We start from the raw sequence: 25,930 nt of genomic DNA, 5'->3' as shown, positions 1-25,930 counted from the left end.
TTTTAGTTTTTTGAAGATGCACTTTGTTTTAATGAGGTTGTTTTCTTTGCCATATATAGAAGAAATAAGTGAATCTAGTGAATCAAAAAAGGATTTAGGGATAAAGATTGGTATAGACTGGAAAAGATATCAAAATTTCAGTAATATATTCATTTTAATCTAATTAATACGCCCAATCATAGTAATAGATAAAGGTGACCATCCCGATAGTAATACTTCTGAAATGCTGCAAGCATCTCTGCCCACACCATGCATTAGGCAATGTGTTGCAGGTTCGAATCCTGCTTAACCCCTACTTTTTGTCTTAATGTTTCTCTGTTTGGGCTCCCCCAAAACACTGGGATTTCTTTATATTTTGAAGACATTGATTTAACATGAAGTGCTGTTGCATTGCAAATTACTCCTGTTCTTATACTTCAACTGTCCAGGAATCAGGCGCCTTGATCCTCAAGCCATTATTCCATTTTTTCATTCTATCCAGATCCAGCTTGCATCAATGCTATGTAGTCAAAAACTGTTTGACAAAATGGTCTTAAATTTCACATATGGCTCTAGTTTTCTAAGTGCTACAGTGGATCTGTGCCAAATGCATCTAGTGAGAATTTTGGAAATCCTTGATTCAAGGGTAATTTTTTAAAAAGCTATTTAATGGATTGATTTGGCATATTCCAAAGGTTAATATGGATCATGGCAGGAAGTATCTTATTTTCCAAACAACCGGAGAATTAAATGAAACTCATGTTTATCCTTCTTACATTATTTAAGTCATTCTGTTCTGCAGTCATTTGCCTGAAGTATTTTCAATTCAAGGCTGCTTCACTTTTTAAATTTGAGGAGATACATTTCTTTATCTATGTTCTCCCCATTCCACTCTCATTTTATCTTTTCACTTGATGCCATTGACTCCACTTCTAAAACATCAACTTAAACACATTTTGAGATTCCCAATGCAACGTGATTATATAACACATTGTTACCTATCTCGGCTGCACCATTTCATCAGATGCAAGGATCGACAACGAGATAGACAACAGACTCGCCAAGGCAAATAGCGCCTTTGGAAGACTACACAAAAGAGTCTGGAAAAACAACCAACTGAAAAACCTCACAAAGATAAGCGTATACAGAGCCGTTGTCCTACCCACACTCCTGTTCGGCTCCGAATCATGGGTCCTCTACCGGCATCACCTACGGCTCCTAGAACGCTTCCACCAGCGTTGTCTCCGCTCCATCCTCAACATCCATTGGAGCGCTTTCATCCCTAACGTCGAAGTACTCGAGATGGCAGAGGTCGACAGCATCGAGTCCACGCTGCTGAAGATCCAGCTGTGCTGGGTGGGTCACGTCTCCAGAATGGAGGACCATCGCCTTCCCAAGATCGTGTTATATGGCGAGCTCTCCACTGGCCACCGTGACAGAGGTGCACCAAAGAAAAGGTACAAGGACTGCCTAAAGAAATCTCTTGGTGCCTGCCACATTGACGACCGCCAGTGGGCTGATATCGCCTCAAACCGTGCATCTTTGCGCCTCACAGTTCGGCGGGCAGCAACCTCCTTTGAAGAAGACCGCAGAGCCCACCTCACTGACAAAAGGCAAAGGAGGAAAAACCCAACACCCAACCCCAACCAACCAATTTTCCCCTGCAACCGCAGCAACCGTGTCTGCCTGTCCCGCATCAGACTTGTCAGCCACAAACGAGCCTGCAGCTGACGTGGACATTTACCCCCTCCATAAATCTTCGTCCGCGAAGCCAAGCCAAAGAGAAAGATACCATATATTATCGTGATATTGAATGGGAAAAGTTCCGACATGTATGCATTTGAGTAAGTCAAGGTGATATAACTTCAAAGGTTTTCAGCAGTTATCCCCTGCATCTTTACTCCTGAAGGTAATGAAAACTGAGGGGAGAAGATGGCTTCATTGCTGTAAGTGAATGTGTATTTTTTTTAAATAGAAAATGTACAGGTGTCACATCCATCTCAATTTAAATGTGAAATATTACTTAATATTTCTCAGACACAACTTGGAGGTTCATTAGTAGAAGAGGTACATAAATCAGTGTTGGGATTCTGGATCATTCACTCCCCATGATGGTATTGGAAGAATTTGTAAAACCACAAATAGCACCACGTTATGAAAGCAGTAACAAAACTCATAATTCAGTCATTGTAAATTGATCAGCTCCACATTGTGATCCCAACCCATTATTCTGAATTTGAGCTGAATGGGAAATTGGTTTGCGCTTCTTTTCAACAACACACCAATATTGCATAAGAAGTTGACCCAGAAAGAATATAAAGTTGGTCCTGGAACTGGATAGTAAAATCCCCATTAGCCAGAATTCAAGCAATCTGCAGCCTCAAGAAAAATTGCAGAAATTAAATAGATAAAACATACAAAAGTTTAAAATTGGCACCCCCTAGCAGTTCGTTCGCCAAAGGAGATGGACTGGAAATGTATGTGCCTATAACCTCTCCCACTCTCCTCTCCTTCCTTCAACTTTCGAAAATATTGGTAAAACCATAATTGGACTATTAAGTGCAGTTCTCAACTCCACTCAATTGGAGGAATGTAATTGCCCTTGAGAGGGGATACAGAAGAGGTTCACTGGGATGTTGCTTGGGATAAAGGGTTGCAGTTATTGCAGAGACTGAACAGGTTATATTTCCCTGGAGCAGAGGAGTCTGAGGGGAACTTGGTTTGGGTAGATATTAAGAAACCATTTCCATGTTTGAGGTGTCTTAGACCAAATGGCATTGTAGGCTGTAGACAATGTTGGTAAATAGGATTACCAAAGATGGATTATTGATTATTGGCATTGACATGATGACCCAAAGGGCTTGGTTCTCTTGTGTGTGACTCTGACAGTATTAAAGTGACTAGCAACCATATATATTGTCAGCTTCGGCATGGAGTAAGGTAAAGCAAACAGAATCCTCCCCCCTCCAAATCCTCCTTTTCATATTTCCTTGCCAACTTATCACACTTCACCTTCTGATTGGACAAATATGTATCTTCCCCAACACTTTTCCTACCCACAATCCAAACTTGTGCCTCCCTTCTTGCAGAAGGAACCAATCACGCTCAGGCACAATATCAAGCAACCGGAAAATTCACTTATCCGGCATCCACCAATCCCCATAGGTGCCAGATACCGGGGGGTTTATTGCATGGTTTTACTTAATGGCTGCTCCTTATCAAGCTGCCCAAGACAGCTGTTTCAAGTTTCCCTCTCACTGGCAATGGTCTCCAGTGCTAAGAATGGGTTAAAAGTGGAGATACCGCTAGGGTGTTATGGAAGAAAATGTCATTGAGCAGTGGTCCAATGAGAAACCTGAACTCGGGAGTGCAGTGAATCAGGAAAGAGCTCATTTATTCCTCACATAAACTGTTAAAAAAAACATGCTTTTTTTCTTGTTTTTAATTGTTTTTACTGTTTTTATATGTTGTATGGCACCACGGTTGCGCTTTTTAATTACATTGTATTTTCTTACCTAATGACAATAAAGTACTTACACTTACAGGTACCTTATTAAAAGTGGCTGCATTCATAGGTAATTTCCAAAGGTCATAATATGGTGTTAGGCCTCTTCTTGTCACTCACAGCCTGTACAGGGCAGTCCTTGGTTCCTTCTGTAAGAAGGGAGGCACAAGTTTGGATTGTGGGTAGGAAAAGTGTTGGGGAAGGTACATATTTATCCAATCAGAAGGTGAAGTGTGATAATTTGGCAAGGAAATATCAAAAGGAGGATTTGGAGGGGTGAGGATTCTGTTTGCTTCACCTTACTCCATGCCGATGCTGACAATATATATGGTTGCTGGTCACTTTAATAATGTCAGAGTCACACATAAGAGAAGCAGGTCCTTTGGGTCATCATGTCAATGCCAATAATCAATAATCCATCTTTGGTAATCCTATTTACCAACAATGTCTACAGCCTACAATGCCTTGCCTATTAAAATGCTTATCTTGATCCCTCCTAAATGTTGTCAGAATACTTGCTTCCAATACCTTCTTCAGCAGGGAGTTCCAGGGCTCAACCTCTTTTCTGGTGCACAAAAAAAAAATCTTCCTCTGAACCTTTTACACTTCAATTTAAACCAGTGCTGCCATTTGGTCTTAGACACCTCAAACATGGAAATGGTTTCTTAATATCTACCTAAACCAAGTCCCCCTCAGCCTCCTCTGCTCCAGGGAAATATAACCTGTTTAGTCTCTGCGATAACTGCAATCCTTTATCCCAAGCAACATCCCAGTGAATGTATGTAACCACATACATTTCCAGTCCATCTCCTTTTGTTGCATAGAGGGAAGTGTGTAGTGGGAGTCACACAATGTTCTTGGGTGGTGTGCCTGATCTAGCTGTATGTGCAAGTCCTGGGCTGTGGGTACAAAGCTTAGAGTGTTGTAAGCCACATGATCATGTGGTCCAAATCTTTGCAAGATCGCAAGATATAGGAGCAGAGATAGACTCATTGGCCCATTGAGTCTGGTCCACTATTCTAATCATGAGCTGATCCATCTGTCCACTCAGCCCCACTCCCTGGCTTTCTCCTCATAGCCCTTGATGCCCTGCCTTAAATACAAGGAATGACCATGTTTCTACAGCCACCTGTGGCAACATGTTCCACAGACACAACCCTCTGACCAAACATTTATTTCTGCATTTCTGTTTTAAACTGACACCCCTTTATCCCGAAGTTATGCCCTCTTGTTCTACAATAGCCTACCATGGAAAGCATCCTTGCCACATCAACTCCATCCATGGCTTTCAGCATTTAAAATGCTTCAGTGAGGTCCCCCTCATCCTTCTGTACTCTAAGTACAGTCCGAGAGCCGACAATCATTCTTCATGCAAATCCTTTCATTCTAGTAAATCTTCTCTGAACCCTCTCCAAAGCCAGAATGTCTTTTCTCAAATTGGGCTCCCAAGACTGCACACAGTACTCCAAATGAAGAATGATCAGTGCCCTATAGAGTCTCAACATTACATCCTTGCTCTTATCTGCTATTCTTCCAGACATGAATGCCAAGATTGCATTCACCTTCTTCTCCACTGACTCAACCTGAAGAGAATCCTGCACAATGACTCCCAAGTCCCTTTGCTCCTCAGAATTTGGAATTTTATCCCCAACTAAAGTATAGTCTGCCTGTCTATTTCTTCCAAATCTTAAATGATAACTAGGGGTAGTAGGATGGGATTGGGGTGGGGGGGGGGTGAGCCCAATGTTATATTTGGTGGGGCAAAGCATGTGTGAAGTCCTCCTGCCACTGCCTTCTGGTGCTCAGGACTGTATTATTTATGGATATTGACCTTGACAGCTGGCTTCAGACACTGCTGCTGCAATGAGTATTTGGAAGGTTTCCTGTGTCCCAGCATATTGGGAAACCCTCTTCTTCTCATATACCAGCACTGAATCAGAAAAATTAACAGTAGCCTTTTGCCCAGGTTAAGCCTGGGTTTCCAACAAGCTGCTAGAGTGACATCTAGAGTGACTTCCACTTTCCAATCTGCATCCCTTTAGCCATTCTTGTAACTTGGGACAGGATTAGCTCCTCGTGAAATTGAACTAGTTCGCCATGCCTTAAGGTAATAAACTTCAGTCAATGCCAGCTGGTTACTGGTATCATGATAAGAAGCTCCAGGCACCTTTTGCCTGGCTTGGGCTGGGAATAGGTTACCTGTATAGAGTATATTAATTTGGCTGAGAAAGTAAATATTTCTAAGAGTAAACAATTCACTCAAAGGCTTCAAGTGAGGCATGGTGGAAATGGGTGGTAGACACATGACTCTAAAGACACAAATCTTCACACTCAAGGACAGTTTCTTTCCTGCTGTTAACAGACTCTCATGTGGACATCTCATTAGTAAATGATGATGTCCTTGCTTTATTTTCAATTGTACTTTTCTCCAAACCATGCTCATTTTAACCTATTGTGACACTCCACCCTGCACTTTTCCTCAACTATTGCACCCCCTGATGTACTGAACTATGAATTAATTTGCCAGGATAGCAGGCAAATCAAAGCTTGGTACACATGAGAATATTCAATTCAATGTCCTGTGGCAAGAGTCAAGTTTATCGTCATCCGATTGCACAAGTACAACCCAATGAAACAGCGTTCTCCGGTGCTCGATGCAAAACACATACTGCACAAACCAACAATACATATGCAAGTCAAGTATTCATATGTACAAATAAATAAATATTGCTTTGTAAATATGAAAGGCTCAGATGGATAGAGTGAGCAGTTCCTTTGGTTGTTCAGTAATATGAGTGACTTCAATAGCCATGTACAGAATTTGGGCTTTTCACATGTTCCACACACCCACACCTTACTTGATCTATCTTCAACCACCTTGAGGATTGTCAAGATTTTCCTTAACGTAGAACATCACTGAACAGAACAGACCCTTCAGCCAACGATGTTGTGCCGACCTATATAAACCTACTAAACAATCTAAAATTTCCCTACCTCACACCCATAGCCCTCTAATTTTCTTACATCTGTGTGCCTGTCTAAGAGTCTTTCAAATGTTCCTATTGTGACAGCTTTCACCAGAACCCCTGGCAATGTATTCCAGTCAACCATTACACTATGTAAAAAAAATGTACTCCTGACATCTCCCCTAAACTTTCCTTCCCTTATCTTGTACAGATGGTCTCTGGTGTTTACTACTCTCATGCTGGCTGCCTCTCATAATCTTGTCAACCTCTATTAAGTCACCTGTTATCCTTTGCACTAAAGAGAAAAGCCCAGGCTCTGTTAACTTTGCCTCATAAGACTCATTCTCCATCCTGGTAAATTTCCTCTGCACCCTCTCCATAGCTTCCATATCCTTTATGTAATGAGGTGCCAGAACTGAACACAATATAAATTTGGTCTAACCAGAGTTTTATAGAGCTGTAGCATTACCTCAAGACACCTGAACTCATTCATTAACTTAATCCATGCAGTACAATGAAACAAGACACCAACAGTGGTGGTTGCCTTAGATGCCAAGAAAGCCTTTGACAGAGTAGAATGGAATTACTTATTCAAAGTACTACAGAGATTCAACCTACCAGAGAAATATATTAATTGGATTAAAGCATTATATAAGGGACCATTGGCGAAGGTGACAGTAAATGGATATATATCAAACCAATTTAAATTAAGCAGGTCAACTAGGCAGGGATGTCCACTATCTCCCTCACTGTTCGCGTTAGCTATAGAACCACTGGCAGAACTGATAAGAACAGAAAATAAAATAAGAGGGATAAAAATGAAAGAGAAGGAATATAAAATCAGTCTATTTGCAGATGACATCATAGTATAGTTAACAAAACCAGAAATATCAATAAAAGAACTACATAAGAAATTGAAGGGATATGGAGAAGTATCAGGGTACAAGATCAATGCAAATAAAAGTGAAGCGATGCCAATGAATAATGCAGATTTCACAAAGTTTAAGAAAGAATCACCATTTAGATGGCAAACACAAGCAATCCGATACCTAGATACACAACTAGATAATAATCTAGGCCATCTATACAAACTAAATTATCAGTCATTAATGAAGAAAATACAAGACAACTTAGAACATTGGAAAGATTTACCACTAACACTGATAGGAAGGGTAAATTGCATTAAAATGAATACCTTCCCAAGGATACAATACCTATTCCAATTGTTACCAATTCACCTAACAGAAAAATTCTTCAAGGAGCTAAATAAAATAATAAGGAACTTCTTATGGAAAGGGGGGAAACTGAGGATAGCACTAGATAAATTAACAGAATGGTACAAACAAGGGGGCTCACAGCTACCAAACTTTAAGAATTATTATAGAGAAGCACAATTAAGATACCTATCAGATTTTTATCAAACAAGGGAAAAACCAGATTAGAGCTAGATAAAATAGGGGAGAAGGTACCTGAACATGTACTATATAAGTGGGATGAAAAGCTGGTGCAATATAGGAATTCACCAGTACTGCACCATCTGCTCAACATTTGGAAGAAGATTCACGTAGAAAGGAATAAAACAAATTATCAACTACCAAAATCAATATTGACGCAAAATCAACTAATCCCTTTCACAATAGATAACCTTTCCTTTAGAGAATGGGAGAGAAAAGGGATCAAAAGAATAGAAAATTGTTTTTCGGGAAATAAATTATCATCTTTTGAACAAATGAAGTGCAAATATGGTATAACTCATAGTACAATGTTTGCATACCACCAACTAAAAACCTACTTGAAGGACAAATTGGGAAGCAGGCTGATGTTACCAGAAGGAAGCAGCTTTGAATATGTGATTACAGACACAATGATAATTAAAAGATTTATAACAAACATATACATGAAACTGCAAGAGAAAGAGAACGAGGAAACATGCTGTAAACCCAAACAAAAATGGGAACAAGATCTAAACATAAAGATAAAGAATGAAACATGGGAAAAACTATGCTCCGGAACTATGAGAAATAAATAAACACGAGGTTACGCATGGTACAATATAATTGGTTACACAGGCTATACACCACGCCCTAAAAGTTAAATAAATGGGACCAAACAGTATCAGATAGATGTTTTCGCTGTAAGAAGGAAACGGGAACAACAGTACATGCAATTTGGGCATGTGAGAAAGTGAAAAAGTTTTGGGAAGATCTAAATCAGGAATTAAATAAAATCACAAAAAGCAACATACCAAAAAATCCAGAGATCTTTCTTCTAAGTAATATAAGAAGTAAAGAACTTGGACTCGATTTGGATGGAGCACAAAAAAGATTTATTATGATAGCCTTAGCTGCAGCAAAAAAATGTATTTTGTCAACCTGGAAATTAGAAGATAGCCTGAGAATACATAATAACATATAATTTAAGAAATAACATCACAGTATTCGAACAAATTTGGAAACCGTACATGGAACACAACAGAGAAGTCCTACCGCGGACCTCCACCACCTAAAATGACAGAAGGAGAAGACAAAATGAACTGACCCAGTAAATAAAATAGATGACGCAAATTTCTTGTTTATTTTCATTGTGTGATGACATTGTTTAATGGGTTTAATGTATCATATATGTTGAACGTTGAGTGGGTGGGGAAGGAGGGTGAAGGAGGGAGGGAAGCGAGAGGGGAAAAGGGGACAAAATGACACTGTGTATATTCAAGAGGGAAATGTTTGTGTGTATTTTGGTCAGTATGGTTAAAAAATTAAAAAAAAGACTCCTGAACTCAATTCCCTTGAAGGCCAGAATATCATAAACCTTCTCAACTACCATATCAACATGCACAGCAGCTTTGAGAGATCTATGAATTTGGATCCCAAGGTCCCTTTGTTCTTGCACACTGATCAGAATCCTGCTATTAACCACATACTCTGCCTTCAAGTTCGACATTTCAAACTGCATCTCTTCTCCAGATTGAACTCCATCTGTCACATTTCTGCCCAGTCTGCATCTAGTCTATATCCTGTTGTAAACAATTATATCCTTTTCTAATATCCAGAACACCTCCAACTTTCCTGACATCTGAAAATGTACTGACCCATCCCTCTACCTCTTCGCCAGGTCATTTATAAAAAAATCACAAAAAGCAAGAGACCCAGAACCGAAGCCTGTGAAATTCCACCTGTCACTGACCTCAAGTCAGAATACATTACATTTACTACTACCCTCTGCTTTCTGCAGGCAAGCCAATTCTTAATCCACACTGCCAAGGTTCCATGAATCCCATGCCTCATGACTTTCTGAATGAGTCTAGCAAAGAAGATTAATTTCTGGGAGCTCATCATGGTCAGTAAGGTTTGAGGTCTACCCAGAGAAATGTCATCTAGACCTGGGCTAACATTCAATTGTAGGCTTTGTAATTTGTTCCATTAGGAGTGTGGGATTATTGTTTCTACTCGTGGGTGATACAAGAACAGGAGGCATAGCCTCGAGGTTCAGGAAAATAGATTTAAGACAAAGATGAGGAAGAACTGCTTCCCCTAGAGCAGTGATTCTCAACCACTTTCTTTCCACTCACATACCACTAAGTATTCCCTATGCAATCGTGTTCTGCGATTAGTAAGAGATTGCTTATGGTATTATGTGAGTGAGAAGGGGAAGATGAGAATCGCTGCTCTCGACTCAATTGTTTTACTGAAATATTTAGCTTGAGAAAAATTGTCATTGGCCCATTTCCTTTGGAGTTATGAAACCGTTCACATAACGAGTCAATTAGATACTAATCACAGAGCACCTATGGCATAGGGAATATTTAAAGTAGTATGAGAGTGGAAAGAAAAAGTTTGAGAACCTCTGTCCTAGAGAGTAGTGGACCTGTGGAATTCTCTGCCTAATGAATAGCAGAGGCTATCTGATTAAATGTATTTAAGAAATAGTTAGATAGATTTGGAATAATATGGGAATTAAGAGTGATGGAGAGCAGAAAAGCAAACGCAGTTGAGTCCATGGCCAGATTAGCCATGATCTTATTGAATGTAGTTGAATCCACAGGCCAGATGACCTCTTCCTTTTTCTTATGTTCTGCAGTTGGGAAAATGCTTGAAGCTTTCATCAAAGAGGAAAGAGGAAGCCATCTGGAGAAAAATGCAACATGGATTTAGCAAAGGCAGGCCTTGTCTGTCAAATTTACTGGAGTTCTTTAATGATATAATGAATGCAGAGCAGTGGACGATGTTTACCAGGATTTCCACAAGGTGCTTGATAAGATGCCACAAAGAGAACATACAGAAGCATGGAATTGGGGGTGATGTATTAGCATAGATAGAGGATTGGTTAACCAATAGAAAGCAGATTGTTGTGGTGCAGGGGTGTTTTTCTGTTTGGCAATCAATGGCGAGCAGGTGCCACAGGGGCCAATACTGCACCCACAAGTGTTCACAGTATACACAAATGATCTGGAAGAGGTGACAGAGAATACTGTATCCAAGTTTGCTGATGACACTAAATTGAGTGGAAAAGCAAATTGTGTAGAGGATATGGTGAGTTTACAGAGAGATATAGATAGGTTAAGTCAGTGGGTAAAGGTCTGGCAGATGAAAGGCAATGCTGGCAAATGTGAGGTTATCCACTTTGGAAATAAGAATGGAGGATCAGAATATTATGTCAATGGCAAGCAATTGCAGCATGCTGATGTGCAGAAGGACTTGGGAGTGTTTGTACATGGATCGCAAAAAGTTGCTTTGCAACTGCAGCAGGCTATCAAGAAGACAAATGAAATGCTGCCCTTCATTGCTAGAAGGATTGAATTTAAGAGCAGGGAGGTTATGCTGCAACTGTACAAAGTACTGGTGAGACCACATCTGGAATGCTATGTGCAGTTCTAGAAGGATGTACTGGCTTTGGAGGCGGTGCAGAGGAGGTTTACCAGGTTGATTTCAGGGATTAAAGGGTTGGCCTACAAGGTTGAGTCATCTGGGACCGTGCTTGCTGGAATTTAGAAGAATGTGAGGGGATCTTATTGAAACGTATACAATTATGAAAGGCATAGATAAGATTGAGGTACGTAAGTTGTTTCCATTAGTAGGGAGACATAGCCTCAAGATTCAGGGTAATAAATTCAGGGTAATAAATTTCCTTGAAGGTGGTGAACCTGTGGAATTCGCTGCCCATTGAAGCAGTGGTGGCTATCTCAATATATTTAAGACAAGGTTGGATAGATTTCTATACAGTAAGGGAAATAATGGGGAAAAAGGCAGGTCGGTGGAGATGAGGCTCTTGTTAGATCAGCCGTGATCACAGGCTCGATGGGGCTGATGGCCGACTCCTGCTCCTATTACTATGCTCTTACGTTTACAGTGGAGTTTATTCTTCTGCAGGAGATTCGACTCTTGGCCTCTCATGCTTCTGGGACAATGTTGACAAAAACATTTTCATTTGGGTTTTGGACCTGAACCCACGGTAATTTTAGTTTCAACTGATTGTGTAAAATAATATTGGATCTATGAGCCTTTAACTCACTGTCCAAGTTTGTGTTTACAATAGAAACACAACGTGTGCAGGGTCTGGAACCTCGAGCAGACCATCATTTGGAAGAACATTCAACAGCAACATCTTCCCAAAATAAATGGTGCCATCCCACAATGTTATCTGTCCATTTCACTTCATAGATACCTGCCTGACCCACAGAGACCCTCCAGCTCATTATTTGGATTTTTTGCAGCATTTTAGCACCTGTAAAGGCCAATTTGTTCCTGAATATTAGCCATCCCCAACCAAACACAAGATTAAAGTATGATTTATTCCAGTTGCGAAGCTGAATTCACCTTGAGAAATCTGAAAATGAACATATCCCATGCATAGCAGTGAATACCAGTTGTCACAACACAGATGATGGGTGTCGTTTGTGTAATCTTTAGAGAACTATCTTTTTTCCTTCTTCCCTTCATCTTGATAGCTTATCATCGGCGGCTTTTCAAAAATAAATATGTTTTGACTGAAGTAAAACATGGCAAAAATCTCAGAGCTCCAATGACATCTGGTAAGGAAAATAGAGAAGGCAAATAACAGTATGATTGGCTGTAGTAAAACCTTTAATCCTTTGCTTTCGAGGTGAGAGTACTGATGTTGTATAAAGGGAGATACAGTCTGTAACTACCTTTAGTTTTGCTGATGAGCTGTAGAAAAGAGAGAACTTCTACTCTGTGTTCACATATGAAGGTTTCCTTTGTGAATAATTGTGACTTTTGAAGGTTTTTTATAATATTGTTCAGTATTTCAGGCATGGAACAATATCTGTATTTTTTTTGTTCTTTTATATCAGAAAAATAGAAAATATAAATTCTGAAATGGCATGTTTAGAATGATTTTGAATTTTCATCTAGTTTTGCAATATCCATTTAATTTTAAGTATGTAAATACAGCCGATTGGTACATGTGCTAATCAATTTTTTTTTTCAGATTATTTTCATGTTCCAAATTATGGTGAGCAAGATGATTTCAATTCATACATTTCTCTTCTTACTGTGTTGGATGTTTGCGGAGTCTCTGAATAGATGCCAGCTGACTAATGTTACACTGGCCGTGGAGAAGGAGGAATGTGGTTACTGCAACACTATTAATGTGACCTGGTGCTCTGGTTATTGTTTTACTAAGGTGAGGAAACCCACAACATTGGCCATCTATTTTCAGTTACATGTGTTTAAGGCAGAATAATCTGCAATAAGACAGATGCCATCTCACGGTGGCAAAGGGCGGTATGGTGACCATAGTGATTAAAGTGACAGTGACCTGGCTTCGGATCCAGCGCTCTCTGCAAGGAGTTTGTACGATCTCTTTGTGACTGCATTCATTTCCTCCTACCCTTCAGAAAAAATGGACAGGGATTGTAGGTTAATTGGCATATTTAGGGGCCACATGATTTGGGGGAAAAAAAAGAACTTGCCAATGTTAGTTTTTTTTTTAAACTTTTGAAGGATCATGCATGTTGGATTCCAACTATTTCTGTTTTTAATTTTTATTTTCATAATAAATTTAGATGTCTCATGCGGACGTACTCAGAAAACTATAATGTATGGAAATTTACCTAAGTTGGTAGTGCTAATTTGTTAATTTCAGGATGAGTACTTACATTTATAATCCACTTACACTGATATTATTCAATAAGCATTTTAAATTAATTGACAAAGTCATTTTATGCAGTGACTAAAAATGATTATTGAATAATATGTTGGCATGGCCTATTAAATGCTCTAGATGTAGATAATGCAATTAATCATGATTAAATTATGAAGTGTTGATATTTATCTAGTCGTGAGATTAAATTCATGGTCGTTCCTGTTTTCCTTTTCTTCCCCTTTCACTTCTCAGGATCCAGTCTTCAAGCAGTCTTTGCTTTTTGTCTATCAAGAGGTTTGCAATTATAAGGAAATAGTCTATGAAACCATAACGGTTCCAAACTGTCCCGCCAATGTCAACCCTTATTTCACTTATCCAGTTGCAATGAGCTGTCAATGTGGAATGTGCAACACAGACACGACTGACTGTACAGTTTCAGGCATGGGACCAGCTCACTGTTCTTTTGTACAGCAAAGGAGAAAGGACGTTACCGACGCACAGATAATTTCCAGCCCATCCAGTGGGTCCAATGAAAAGGACATTTGATGCACCAACCCTTGAAAAATAATTTCCTGTTAATGAATTTGATGCAGGTGAATACTACCAACATATGTAACTCATCAAACATCTAATTTTTTTTAAACAATGTGATCTGTTTATTTGTTTGAGTAATTTTTTTTAATATATTTTAATTTAAATCTATTTAAAGGTCAACCACTTCTTGTTAACCTGAATCGTGTGTTGTGCGTGCTGGTTTTCTAAAATTGTACAATGAAATTTATGTGCAGCCAATAATAAAGTCATTATTTTTACTTCTAAATTCCAACTGCTTTATTTTACTTCTCTTTAGTAATTGTCAATGATTAGTGTATGAAATCGCTTCTGTATATTAAAGCTACAATAGACAATAGACAATAGACAATAGGAGCTGGAGTAGGCCATTTGGCCCGTCGGGCCAGCACCGCCATTTTAGATCATGACTGATCATTACCATCAGTACCCCTTTCCAGCCTTATCCCCATAACCCTTAACTCCGTTACCCACAAGAGTCTTATCTAACTCTCTTTTGAACATAGTCAGCGAATCCGCCTCTACCACCCTCTGTGGCAGAGCATTCCACAGATTCACACTTCTCTGGGTAAAAAAATGCTTTCTCATCTCCATCCTAAAGGGCCTACCCTGTATTCTTAAACTATGCCCTCTAGCTTTGAAGAGAATAAAAATCTGCCTTTGAACTCTGAGTTGAAAATGAAGTAGGCGCCCAATGGAATCCTGCCCTGATCGACTTCAGGAGGATGAGTGGATAGATGATGGTTTGGAGAGGACAGCAGCAAGACTGATATACGGCGTATGTTTGGTATTTGTCAGCAGGGGCAAATACCCACATTGATGATGTAAGAGCAAATAGAAACATCTCACGGAGTTGATGTTTGAAATAGTGGGTGATTTTTTAAACTGGTGTCCATCAGGAGACCAGTCAAAACTGATCTACTGTGGTTGATTTTGCTGCAGGTTTTATATCTTCCATGGACACAATTACAGAAATGTGATTAAGTTACTGTTTTGATTAATGAATGGGAGTTCCAAAGATCTAGTTATGGCAATATAAGGGTTCATTACAGAACAGGATGCTCATTTGTCTAAGTTTTAGTTAACAATGGGCCTGTTTATGTTTACAACAATAGGTGCATGTTATGATTGTAACTCGCTTAACAATACTGTAAATCTAATTTCATATTAAACCAAAGGGTGCATGCACTAACCTAATTAATTATGTCGCTGAAACTTGGGTGCCGTCACTTCTGTATTTCATGGCTCTACTCTTTAGTTTGCTGCTACCACATTTGCACAATCCACATCCCTCTTTCCTTATTAGAGCCCTCACTATTCTTTCCCTTAAAACAGTTGACAAAGACATGCACAAAGATGTTTAATTTAAAACCGGAAGGAGTGGGTGAAATGGTGTCCAGACAGAGTGGGGAGAGAGGTGAACATTTAGCTCACAAAGGAAAAATACCTAGCAAGGTGTGATAGTACAGATCTATCACCAATGTACATAGTGTATATAGTTACTGTATCTAGACTGTGCTTACAGCGATTGGCTGAGAGCTAAGCCACACCTATTGTCTGGGCCTTAAAGGGTTGTGTCCCTAGCCAGGTTGGATCATCCCGGACTGGTCGGCCACCTGTGAAGAGCTCCTGTCTTTTGCTAATAAAAGCCTTGGTTTGGATCAACAAGTCTTTGATTCTTTCAACGAGCTCTACACAAGGCTAATTAAATTTATCACTCAGCCCCTCCCCCTCAGCTCTTCTTTAATCACGCTTGATACTCCCCCACCCCCCCCACACTCCACCCTAAATTCTTCCTTCAGCCACTCTTACATCTTGCAGCATATATCCATCCAATTGTTCGGGAGGCATGGCTGCTGTGGCATTTCCACAAGGAAACAACCAAAGGAACTGCCCACATTAACCATGCATGATTCTCATGTTAATGAAACAATATTTATTTATTTATTTGTATTGACAAATACTTGTCCTGCGTGTGCATTTTTTTTGTCTGTATGTGTGTTATCTCTGGCTGCGTGCCTGTGTGCTTTGTACTGAGGACTGGAGAACGCTGTTTTATCAGGTTGTAGTTGTGCAATCAGATGACAATAAACTTGACTTAACTTGAAGGTGCTGGAGGCCCCAAGTGGTGTCCTGGCATCAGCTGGCGGGTTCTGAGACTGTAACCCTGCACCACACTGAAACTCTGTTGACAAAACACAGCCGACAAGGATCCCTACTCTGCTCTTAAATATCTCTGATGATCAGAGACATCTCAAATCTGCTCTATTGATTTAAACAATTAGAAAATAAAAATGATGAGGCATTACAAAAATTAAATGCGAGACTTTAAAAATAACAAATTTAAATAAAATTTAAAAACATATTTATTTACCTTTCCAATTTAGTTTGGCAGTTCAATCCCAATTCAAGAGGTTGAGCTAGGTAGCAGGTTATCCCTTGCGCAAAGCTGTAAACCAGCTGTGGGGCATCTGATGCTCAGATCAGAATGCGAGATGCCCTTGCTGGGTCTGAGTTGTATGTTGAGCAATGGAATCGGAGGTCAATTGCTCTGGCATCTGATTCCCAGGCCTTTTCTATAACTGCAGTCGGAGGTCAATTGCTCTGGCATCTGATTCCCAGGGCTTTTCTATAACTGCAGGTGCAGAGGTCAAGAATAAATGATTGAGCTGCCGTTGTTCATAGAACCATCCATTAAATGACTCCTTTATCCTTCTATGATTCAATCCTGTGGAAAAACATTTTAGGAAGGCACACTTCTTCTCATTTGCTTTGTACCAATTTAAAAATCAATAATTTATTTATCAGGAACTCCCCAACCAGAAGCAACAAGCTGAATTTACAGGCTTCTTACTTTAAGAAGTAAATCAGTGTATCTTAGGAATTATACTAGAATGGATCTTGGTTTTTGTTGTGGTTGTTTGTTTAGGGGCTAATATTCTGTGTGCCCTTTCTATTTCCATTCCTTCCTGTAATTCTGGAATTCCTAGGACCCTGGGGATCCATTCTTTTATAAATTCTTTCATATTTTTGCCTTCTTCATCTTCCTTAAGGCCCACTATCTTTATATTGTTTCTTCTATTATAATTTTCCATTATATCTATCTTCTGAGCTAACAGCTCCTGTGTTTCTTTAACTTTTTTATCAGATTCTTCTAATTCTTTTTTAAGTCATCTACCTCCATTTCTATGGTTGTTTCTCGTTGTTCCACCTTTTCTACTCTTTTTCCTATTTCTGTCATGACCATCTCTAATCTATTCACTTTTTCTTCTGTACCTTTTATTCTTCTTTTTATTTCACTGAATTCTTGTGTCAGCCATTCTTTTAATGTTTCCATATATTCTTTAAAAAATGTTGTATCCATGTATTGTCCCTTCCCTTCATCTTCCATTTCTCTGTGTAGAGTTTGATGTTCTCCCTCCTCTTCTTCTGGCTCCACTCCAGGATCTGTGTCCTTTACCTCTATCTCTTCTGATTTTCTTGTTGGGTTGTTTATTTTATTTTGTTGGGTATTTATGTTTTTATTATTTTTATTAAAGGTGTCTTGGTGTTGGTCTTCTTCCGCTGGGTTGGTCATCTGTTGTTTCTCTGATTTCCTTTTTTTACTCTCTTCCTTCTTGTTCCTGTTATTTTCTATGTTTTCCTGTTGAGAGTCTTGCTGCTGTGTTATACTTGTCTGTTTCAGCTGTGGAGATTTACTCCTCAGCTGGTCCCTCCTCCCATCGGTGTTGTTTTTTGTCTTGTGCATCACACATGCGTGAGAATTCGCGCATGCGCGGTTGCGCACTTTTATTTGGCTCTGTGAGCTATTTTTGTAGTCCTGAGTTTGGTGTTTCCACTGACCTCAGGGAGTGGGCTTCTCTCTCCACGGCGGGCCTCCTCGTACAGGTAAGGCCTTCACCTTTCTCTTCCAACGTCTTTCCTTCTTCTTTTCTTCCAGTTGTTTTTGATTTTTCTTTCTTTGCTGCCATTTTCTCCACACTTTTATTTTTAATTTGTTATGGTTTCTGTGTTTGTGGCTTTGCTTTTTCTTTACTTTTCTGGAGAGGGCTGGTATTTTCTTACCGGTCACTACTCCATCATGTGACTTCCTCCAATACTAGTGAATTCCTAAGATATACGACAAGAGAAAATATATTGGAGAAGGCAATGAAAAAAATAAGAGAAGACAAAAAAACCACTGGAATACAAAGGTCAAAAATTTATTTTCTATCCAGACATAAGTTTTGAACTCCTGAAGAAGAGGAATGAGTTTAATGCAACAAAATCGACCCTATGGAAAAAAGGTTATAAATTTATGTTAAAATATCCAGCGGTGCTTAAAATAGTTATCCCGGGGCAGCAAAGCAAACTTTTCTCAGATCCGGAAAAAGCATGAAAATTTGCAGAACACCTACAAAACAGATAGAGAGATGAAGAGATGTAACAAGAACGAAAATGACAACAAACTATATATAAAAAAGAAGAATAAAGTATAAGTAAGAACAAAGAAGGGAAAGAAAGGGAAGAAAGGAAGTAAGGAGGGAATTAAGAGAGTGAGCTTTGTTATATATGAAGATTAAAATATTTTTAGGGAGGCTGGGTGGGGAAAAATAACAGTCACTGCGAAATCAGTTGACGCTTGCGAGCGGGTTCACAAATCCAAATGGAGAGGGGAGATGTGGTTGACCAACAAGGGTCAAAGGGCAAATCAGAGAGGGGAGAGACTATTGGGGTTAAAGGAATTTTAGATATGGGATTAGTGGAAATATTTTATGTTTTAGAAATGTTGTCTTACAATGTGTTCAAAAAAAGAAAACAGAAATGGATAAGAAGGGAAGGTGGTGATGAGGAAATGGAAAGGAAAGATAAAAAAGTATGAAATGGCCATGTTGAACTATATGACTTTAAATATTAACGGAATACATAACCAAATCAAAATTTACTGAAGAAAGAAAAAAATGATATAGCATTCGTGCAAGAAACACATCTAACTGAAGTGGAACACAAGAAATTAAAGAGAGATTGGATAGGACATGTAACAACAGCATCATATAATTCAAAAGTCAGAGGAGTAGCTATATTAATCAATAAAAATGTACCAATCAAAATAGAAGAGGAAATAATAGATCCAGCAGGGAGGTATGTAATGATAAAATGTCAGATATATTCAGAATTTTGGAATTTACTCAATGTATACGCACCTAATGAAAAAGATCAAAAATTTATGCAAGATATCTTTTTGAAGATCGCAGATACGCAAGGGAATACACTAATAGGAGGGGATTTTAACCTTAATTTGGACTCAAACATGGATAAAACTGGAAAAAAGACTAACAGAAAGAACAAAGTAACCAAATTTATAATTAAGTCGATGCAGGAAATGCAACTTTTGGATATATGGAGGAAACAACATCCAAAGGAAAAGGAATATTCATATTATTCGGGTAGACTAAAACATATTCAAGGATAAACCTATTCCTCTCTTATCAGCCCACATTGAAGGAAGAGTTAAGAAAACAAAATATAAAGTTAGATTGTTATCGGATCACTCACCCGTGTTATTGGCAAGAATGTATAGATGGAGATTAAACTCCATGCTACTTAAAAGACAGGATTTTAGAGAATTCATTGAGCGACAAATTAAAATGTACTTTGAAATAAATACGGAATCAGTGAAAGATAAATTTATACTATGGATGCAATGAAAGCATTTATCAGAGGACAGATAATAAGTTATGTAACCAAGATGAAGAAGGACTACAATCGAGAAATAGAACAATTGGAAAGGGAAATAACAAATACAGAAAAAGAATTCGCAATAAAGGAAGATACAACTAAAAGAAGAGAATTGACAGACAAGAAAATAAAATATGAAACACTACAAACATATAAAGTGGAGAAGAACATAATGAAGACAAAACAGAAGTAGTATGAGCTAGGAGAAAAAATGCACAAAATACTAGCGTGGCATCTTAAGACAGAACAAACTAAAAGAACGGTATTGGCATCAAGGAAAAAGGACAAACAAATTACATATAACCCAACGGAGATCAACGAAAACTTCAGGGAATTCTACGAACAACAATATCAAACTGAAAACGAAGGGAAAGAAGAGAAAATAGATGAATTTCTAACTAAAATTAAACTACCAAAATTGCAAACAGAGGAGCAAAATAAATTAATAAAACCATTTGAAATAGAAGAAATACAGGAGTTATTAAAAAAAATTACCGAACAATAAAAAACCGGGAGAGGATGGATTCCCAATAGAATTCTATAAAACATTTAAAGACTTATTAATTCCTCCTCTCCTGGAAGTAATGAACAAGATTGAAAAAACACAAAACATACCAGATTCATGCAAAACAGCAATAATTACAGTAATACCAAAGTCAGGCAAAGATCCACTAACACCAGCATCGTATAGACCAATATCTCTACTTAACACGGATTATAAGATAATAGCTAAACTATTAGCTAACAGATTAGCCGACTGTGTACCAAAAATAGTAAAACTAGACCAAACTGGATTTATTAAAAAAAAGACAAACAACGGACAATACCTGTAAATTCATTAACTTAATCCATGCAGTACAAGGAAACAAATCTCCAACAGTAGCGGTTGCTTTAGACGCAGAGAAAGCATTTGACAGAGTAGAACGGAATTATTTATTCAAAGTACTACAAAAATTCAACCTACCAGAGAAATATATTAATTGGATTAAAGCATTATATAAGGGACCATTGGCGAAAGTGACAGTAAATGGATAGATATCAAACCAATTTAAATTAAGCAGGTCAACTAGGCAGGGATGTCCACTATCTCCCTCACTTTTCGTGTTAGCTATAGAACCACTGGCAGGATTGATAAGAACTGAAAATAAAATAAGAGGGATAAAAATGAAAGAGAAGGAATATAAAATCAGTCTATTTGCAGATGACGTTATAATATACTTAACAGAACCAGAAATATCAATAAAATAATTACATAAGAAATTGAAGGAATATGGAGAAGTATCGGGGTACAAGATCAATGCAAATAAAAGTGAGGCAATGCCAATGAATAATGCGGATTTCACAAAGTTTAAGAAAGATTCACCATTTAGATGGCAAACACAAGCAATTCGATACCTAGGTATCCAACTAAATAATAATCTTGGCCATCTATATAAACTAAATTATCAGCCATTAATGAAAAAAATTACAAGTCGACTTAAAGCACTGGAAAGACTTACCACTAACACTGATAGGATGGATAAACTGTATTAAAATGACATCTTCCCAAGGATACATTGCCTATTTCAATCATTACCAATTCACCTAACAGAGATATTCTTCAAGAAGCTAAATAAAATAATAAGGAAATTCTTATGGAAAGGGGGAAACCGAGGATAGCACTAGATAAATTAACAGAATGGTACAAACAAGGAGGCTTATAACTACCAAACTTTAAGAATTATTATAGAGCAGCACAATTAAGATACCTATCAGATTTTTATCAAACAAGGGAAAAACCAGATTGGACCAGATTAGAACTAGATAAAATAGGGGAGAAGATATACTATATAAGTGGGATGAAAAATTGGTGCAATGTAGGAATTCACCAGTATTGCACCATCTGCTCAACCTTTGGAAGAAGATTCACGTAGAAAGGAATAAAATAAATTATCAACTACCAAAATTAATATTGACACAAAATCAACTAATCCCTTTCACAATAAATAACCTTTCCTTCAGAGAATGGGAGAGAAAGGGGATCTAAAGAATAGAAAATTGTTTTTCAGGAAATAAATTATTATCTTTTGAAGAAAGATACAATGTTTGCATACCACCAACTGAAAACCTACTTGAAGGACGAATTGGGAAACAGTCTGAGGTTACCAGAAGGAAGCAATTTTGAATATGTGATTACAGACACAATGATAATTAAAAAGATTATAACAAACATGTACATCAAACTGCAAGAAAAGGAAAATGACAAAACAAATTGTAAACCTAAACAAAAATGGGAACAAGATCTAAACATAGGAACATAGGAACATAGGAATTAGAAACAGGAGTAGGCCAAAAATTGCCCATCGAGCCTGCTCTGCCATTCAATACGATCATGGCTGATCTAATTTATGTCCTAACTTCACCTACCTGCCTTCTCCCCATATCCCCTAATTCCACTATCATGTAAAAATTTATCTCTTTCTTCTTTGGCTTGGCTTCGCGGACGAAGATTTATGGAGGGGGTAAAAAAGTCCACGTCAGCTGCAGGCTCGTTTGTGGCTGACCAGTCCGATGCGGGACAGGCAGACACGATTGCAGCGGTTGCAAGGGAAAATTGGTTGGTTGGGGTTGGGTGTTGGGTTTTTCCTCCTTTGCCTTTTGTCAGTGAGGTGGGCTCTGCGGTCTTCTTCAAAGGAGGCTGCTGCCCGCCAAACTGTGAGGCGCCAAGATGCACGGTTTGAGGCGTTATCAGCCCACTGGCGGTGGTCAATGTGGCAGGCACCAAGAGATTTCTTTAGGCAGTCCTTGTACCTTTTCTTTGGTGCACCTCTGTCACGGTGGCCAGTGGAGAGCTCGCCATATAATACGATCTTGGGAAGGCGATGGTCCTCCATTCTGGAGACGTGACCCATCCAGCGCAGCTGGATCTTCAGCAGCGTGGACTCGATGCTGTCGACCTCTGCCATCTCGAGTACCTCGACGTTAGGGGTGTGAGCGCTCCAATGGATGTTGAGGATGGAGCGGAGACAACGCTGGTGGAAGCGTAGGTGGTGCCGGTAGAGGACCCATGATTCGGAGCCGAACAGGAGTGTGGGTATGACAACGGCTCTGTATACGCTTATCTTTGTGAGGTTTTTCAGTTGGTTGTTTTTCCAGACTCTTTTGTGTAGTCTTCCAAAGGCGCTATTTGCCTTGGCGAGTCTGTTGTCTATCTCATTGTCGATCCTTGCATCTGATGAAATGGTGCAGCCGAGATAGGTAAACTGGTTGATCGTTTTGAGTTTTGTGTGCCCGATGGAGATGTGGGGGGGCTGGTAGTCATGGTGGGGAGCTGGCTGATGGAGGACCTCAGTTTTCTTCAGGCTGACTTCCAGGCCAAACATTTTGGCAGTTTCCGCAAAGCAGGATGTCAAGCGCTGAAGAGCTGGCTCTGAATGGGCAACTAAAGCGGCATCATCTGCAAAGAGTAGTTCACGGACAAGTTTCTCTTGTGTCTTGGTGTGAGCTTGCAGGCGCCTCAGATTGAAGAGACTGCCATCCGTGCGGTACCGGATGTAAACAGCGTCTTCATTGTTGGGGTCTTTCATGGCTTGGTTCAGCATCATGCTGAAGAAGATTGAAAAGAGGGTTGGTGCGAGAACACAGCCTTGCTTCACGCCATTGTTAATGGAGAAGGGTTCAGAGAGCTCATTGCTGTATCTGACCCGACCTTGTTGGTTTTCGTGCAGTTGGATAATCATGTTGAGGAACTTTGGGGGACATCCGATACGCTCTAGTATTTGCCAAAGCCCTTTCCTGCTCACGGTGTCGAAGGCTTTGGTGAGGTCAACAAAGGTGATGTAGAGTCCTTTGTTTTGTTCTCTGCACTTTTCTTGGAGCTGTCTGAGGGCAAAGACCATGTCAGTGGTTCCTCTGTTTGCGCGAAAGCCGCACTGTGATTCTGGGAGAATATTCTCGGCGACACTAGGTATTATTCTGTTTAGTAGAATCCTAGCGAAGATTTTGCCTGCAATGGAGAGCAACGTGATTCCCCTGTAGTTTGAGCAGTCTGATTTCTCGCCTTTGTTTTTGTACAGGGTGATGATGGTGGCATCACGAAGATCCTGAGGCAGTTTACCTTGGTCCCAACAAAGCTTGAAAAACTCATGCAGTTTAGCATGCAGAGTTTTGCCGCCAGCCTTCCAGACTTCTGGGGGGATTCCATCCATACCTGCTGCTTTGCCACTTTTCAGTTGTTCGATTGCCTTATATGTCTCATCCAGGGTGGGAACCTCATCCAGCTCTATTATCTAATCGAATTTTAAATATGTTTAATGAAGCAGCCTCAACCACTTCCTTGGTTAGAGAATTCCAAACATTCACTACTCTCTGGGAAAAACTCTTTTTCCTCATTTCTGTCCTAAATCTACTCCCCCGAATCTTGAGACTGTGTCCTCTCATTTTAGTTTCCCCGGCCAGCTCATAAAACCTTCCTACATCTATCCTATCCATACCCTTCATAATCCTATATGTTTCTATAAGATCTCCTCTCATTCTTCTGAACTCGAGCGAATACAATCCTAGACAATTTAATCTTTCTGGTGCTTTCCATAAATCAACCCCTTCATCCCAGGGATCAACCTAGTAAACCTCCTCTGGACCGTCTCCAAAGCCAGTATATCCTTCCTCAAATATGGAGACCAGAACTGGACACAGTGCTCCAGGTGCGGTCTCACCAGTACCTTATACAGTTGCAACATTACCTCCCTACTCCTGAATTCAATTCCTCTAGCGATGAAGGCCAACATTCCATTTGCCTTCTTAATAACCTGCTGCACCTGCAACCTAACTTTTTGCGATTCATGCACAAGCACTCACAAGTCCCTCTGCACAACAGCATGCTGTAGTTTTTCACCATTTTAACATTAAGATAAAGAATGAAACATGGGAAAAGCTATGCTCCGGAACTATGAGAAATACAATAAACACGAGGTTACGCATGATACAATATAATTGGTTACACAGGCTACACATCACACCCCAAAAGTTAAATAAATGGGACCCAACAGTATCAGACAGATGTTTTCACTGTAAAAAGGAAACGGGAACAACAATACATTCAATTTGGGCATGTGAGAAAGTGAAAAAATTTTGGGAAGGTCTAAACCAGATATTAAATAAAATCACAAAAAGCAATCTACCAAAAAACCCAGAGATCTTCCTTCTAAGTAATATAAGAAATAAAGAATTTGGACTCGATTTGGATGGAGCACAGAAAAGATTTATTATGATAGCCCTAGCTGTAGCAAAAAATATATATTATGTCAACCTGGAAATTAGAAGACAACTTGAGAATACAACAATGGTACATAGAAATAAATAAATGTATTCCATTAGAAAAAATAACATATAATTTAAGAAATAACATCACAATATTTGAACAAATATGGGAACCAAACATGAAACACAATAGAGAAATCCTACCACGGACCTTCACCACCTAAAATGACAGAAGGAGAAGACAACAAAATGAACTGACTCAGTAAATAAAAGTAAAAGATAAAAATGTATTGTTTATTTTTATTAAGTGATGACATTGTTTAACGGGTTTAATGTATCTTATAGATTGAACTTTGAATAAATGGAAAGGGGGCTGAGGGAGGGAGGGAAGGGAGGGGGGGGAAAAGGGGAGAAAATGACACTGTATATATTCAAGAGAAAAATATCTGTATGTATTTTGGTCAGTATGATTTATAGTGTGAAAAATAAAAAAAATTAAAATAAAGAAGTGAATCAGTGGAAAGTCTTCATCATCCAAGGAGAATCCTTGCCTGGGTTCCTTGGGATATGTAGCTTTGTGGACACAAATATGCAGCTGGAGGCTGATACAAATTACAGTCTGCACTGCTAATCTAAGTGAAATACCAGCAAAGCAAGCAACATTAATGTAGCACTTAATGCAATGATGCTACAGCACCAGGAATTGAGTCCGTGGTTTGGATCCCACGCTGTCTGTAAGGAGCTTGTAACTCTGTGCATTTTATCTAGGTGTTCCGGTTTCCTCTGTGGCAGATAATGTTATACCTTATATTGTGAATAGATATATTTTAAGGGAGATAAATTGTGGGGG

At 39.1% G+C, this 25,930-nt stretch overlaps 1 protein-coding gene across 1 annotated transcript; it reads left to right on the top strand.

The window, feature by feature from the left end:
* The first annotated feature begins 11,033 nt into the window (after positions 1–11,033).
* Positions 11,034–14,100, top strand: LOC138757198 (follitropin subunit beta-like). The gene is made up of 3 exons (XM_069924176.1): positions 11,034–11,288; positions 12,898–13,092; positions 13,807–14,100. Exons 1-3 carry the CDS (start codon positions 11,034–11,036, stop codon positions 14,098–14,100), a joined length of 744 nt encoding a protein of 247 aa, XP_069780277.1.
* Positions 14,101–25,930: the final 11,830 nt, after the last annotated feature.

This window comes from Narcine bancroftii, chromosome 1, assembly GCF_036971445.1.
Source record: "Narcine bancroftii isolate sNarBan1 chromosome 1, sNarBan1.hap1, whole genome shotgun sequence".
Taxonomy (NCBI): domain Eukaryota; kingdom Metazoa; phylum Chordata; class Chondrichthyes; order Torpediniformes; family Narcinidae; genus Narcine; species Narcine bancroftii.
The sequence above is the reverse complement of the archived record's forward strand: the minus strand, read 5'-3'. Positions and strand labels throughout refer to the sequence as shown.

Bases quoted from the DNA above. Each gene is read 5' to 3' on its own strand.
- LOC138757198 (XM_069924176.1), top strand. From the start codon at position 11,034: ATGAAAGGCAATGCTGGCAAATGTGAGGTTATCCACTTTGGAAATAAG. The intron at 11,289-12,897 runs GTGAGACCACAT...TTTTTTTTTCAG, and splicing joins TGCAACTGTACAAAGTACTG to ATTATTTTCATGTTCCAAAT. The intron at 13,093-13,806 runs GTGAGGAAACCC...TTCACTTCTCAG, and splicing joins CTGGTTATTGTTTTACTAAG to GATCCAGTCTTCAAGCAGTC.